Consider the following 2,527-nt stretch of genomic DNA (forward strand, 5'->3'; position numbering starts at 1 on the left):
CCACAATTTTACTCTATCTTATTTAGTTATCAAACAAGTGGATAAGTTAGCTTCTTCTCGAGGAACCCGCACAATACCCTTATCACCTAAAATCAATTTTTTTTTACGGGGACTAAAATCAAAACTAGAATTAATTTTCATATTTAATCCAAAATCCAAATATTCAACAAATACATCTCTTTGAAAAGAAAAAAATCATTTTTTTTTACAGGGACTAAAATCGAAACTAGAGTTAATTTTCATATTTAATCCAAAATCCAAATATTCAACAAATACATCTCTTTGAAAAGAAAAAAATCATTTTTTTTACGGGGAATAAAATCAAAACTAGAGTTAATTTTCATATTTAATCCAAAATCCAAATATTCAATAAATACGTCTCTCTTTTTGAAAAGAAAAAAATAAGTTACTTCTCAATTAAGTTTTTTTTTTTCTTTCTATTTTTGGTAGAAAAAGATATTTGTCTTTTGAAGACCAAACCATCTCAATCTGAAATAGTTTAAAAACAATGGTAGGAAACCAGTTTCCGTCACATTCAAAGATTACTATGCTCGTTCCTCGTTCTGTCAATGGAGATGGCGAAATCTTTGACAATTGCAAAAGTAAGTAACCACATACCTGAAGATCTTGCATTCTCTGCTGTTCTGTATAAACTTCCTTTGAAATCTTTGAAGCGATTTGGATGTGTAAGCAAAACATGGTCTCTCTTATTTCAAAACCCTAATTTCTTGAGCAAGTTCCGCAATAATTTAATATCTATTCCTCACTCTTACTACAATGATACATCACTCCTCCTAAATCAGGTTATGTATCATGATCATAATAATAGTCAAGTTTATTCCTCTATGCATTCACTTTTTGGTGAGAAATATGAGAATAGACTCAAATTAGAGTTTCCAAATCCATTTCAAGAGGAGGATCCTTTCTTTAATATTTTGTGTTGTGGTAGTATTACTGGAATTCTTTGTCTTTTCCAACATCACAAAGTTGTATTGTGGAATCCAACTACCCATGAATTCAAAGTCATTCCTCCAAGCTCTGCTGAATCTATACCACCTCCTTGGGACCCTTCTCCGCTTCTCTATGGATTTGGTTATGACCATGTAAGTGATGACTATAAGATTATTAGGCATGTATGTTATTTTTTAAATACTCAAGGTGAGGATTGGGATGATCTGTTGTCGTCGAGCCAAACATGCTATGAACACTTATGGGAGATTTATAGCCTTCGATGTAACTCTTGGAGGAAAATTGATGTCGATATTCCTAGAGATTGGGAAGTCTCTACGGAGAATGGATTGTTTATGGACGGAATATGTCATTGGTACTCTAGTTGTACAAAGAACGATGATGAATGTGAACATATCTTAGTGTCCTTTGACTTGACCAATGAGGTGTCTTTTGCAACACTCATACCCTTAGACATAGATGCCAATGAAAAATGTAATTTCGTTCAGCGAAATTTGATGATGTTAAATGGGTCAATTGCTTCGATCTCATGGTATATACATACATCTACTTTTCACATATCAGTTTTGGCCGAACTTGGTGTGAAGGAATCATGGACTAAACTCTTTGTTGTTGGACCTTTGCCTTACATTCAGTATCCTGTTGGTGCTGGGAAGAATGGTCACATATTCTTCACAAAAAAAGATGGAGGACTAGTCCACTTTGATTTAACTACCCAAATGATTGAGGAACTTGGTGGTGTCAAAGGAGCGCATTATTATTCTGAAGTAATAATTTATAAGGAAAACCTTCTTTCGATTGGAGGAATAAATCATTAGTTGGTTTTCGCTTGTCACCTAAGAGGTTGTTGATTGGGTTTATTAGGATAATTTCATCTTGTATAATAAAAAGGGGGGTTTTCAATCACCCATATCATAATAGTGATTATGAGGATATTGCTGCTGTATCAATTTTATGAGGATATTGAAAAGTCTATTCTCTTCTGTTGGAAAACGGATGTGCTTTTTATTTCAAATATTGGAATAATTTTTTGGCTTTTTCTTATCTGCTCGAATTTTATATAGAAATAGATTATATTTGGATAATATGAGAAGCCTATATTTGTTTGAATTTCATTTTATTCTACTTGTAATATCTATGCTCTATGTTTGAGTTTACACTGTAATTTTGTCTTGTATGTCCTTTGGCTTAGGAATCATGCTGATGAGATTTCAGAGCTGTAATTATACAAACATAGATATTATCCACAAAATCCTCTTGAAAGAAAAAACCTCTTTAAACCAACAATGAGAAGGGAATCAAAACACACATCACATTGATATTCGGGGTTTAATATAGAAATCATGTGTTTGCAGTTTAGTTGTTTGATGTAATACTTGTTTGATTATGTGCTAGTTTTCCTACTTCATTTAACTTGCATTGCAGGTGAAAGTTTCTTATTATGGTTAAATGTTTCTCAGTATTTTATTAAATTCAAGGGCCAACAACATTTTGACGTGTATGCAAATACAAGCTTCGTTTCTGTTTTGTTCAAGTTTGATGTGTTTTAATCTTATTG

The 2,527-nt window shown here is 32.4% G+C and overlaps 1 protein-coding gene across 1 annotated transcript; it reads left to right on the forward strand.

Annotated features, from left to right (window-relative positions):
- The first annotated feature begins 430 nt into the window (after nt 1-430).
- Nucleotides 431-2,215, forward strand: LOC123908449 (F-box/kelch-repeat protein At3g06240-like). The gene has a single exon (XM_045959091.1). It carries the CDS (start codon nt 570-572, stop codon nt 1,785-1,787), a length of 1,218 nt encoding a protein of 405 aa, XP_045815047.1. The 5' UTR covers nt 431-569; the 3' UTR covers nt 1,788-2,215.
- Nucleotides 2,216-2,527: the final 312 nt, after the last annotated feature.

Source organism: Trifolium pratense, linkage group LG2 (genome assembly GCF_020283565.1).
Source record: "Trifolium pratense cultivar HEN17-A07 linkage group LG2, ARS_RC_1.1, whole genome shotgun sequence".
Taxonomy (NCBI): domain Eukaryota; kingdom Viridiplantae; phylum Streptophyta; class Magnoliopsida; order Fabales; family Fabaceae; genus Trifolium; species Trifolium pratense.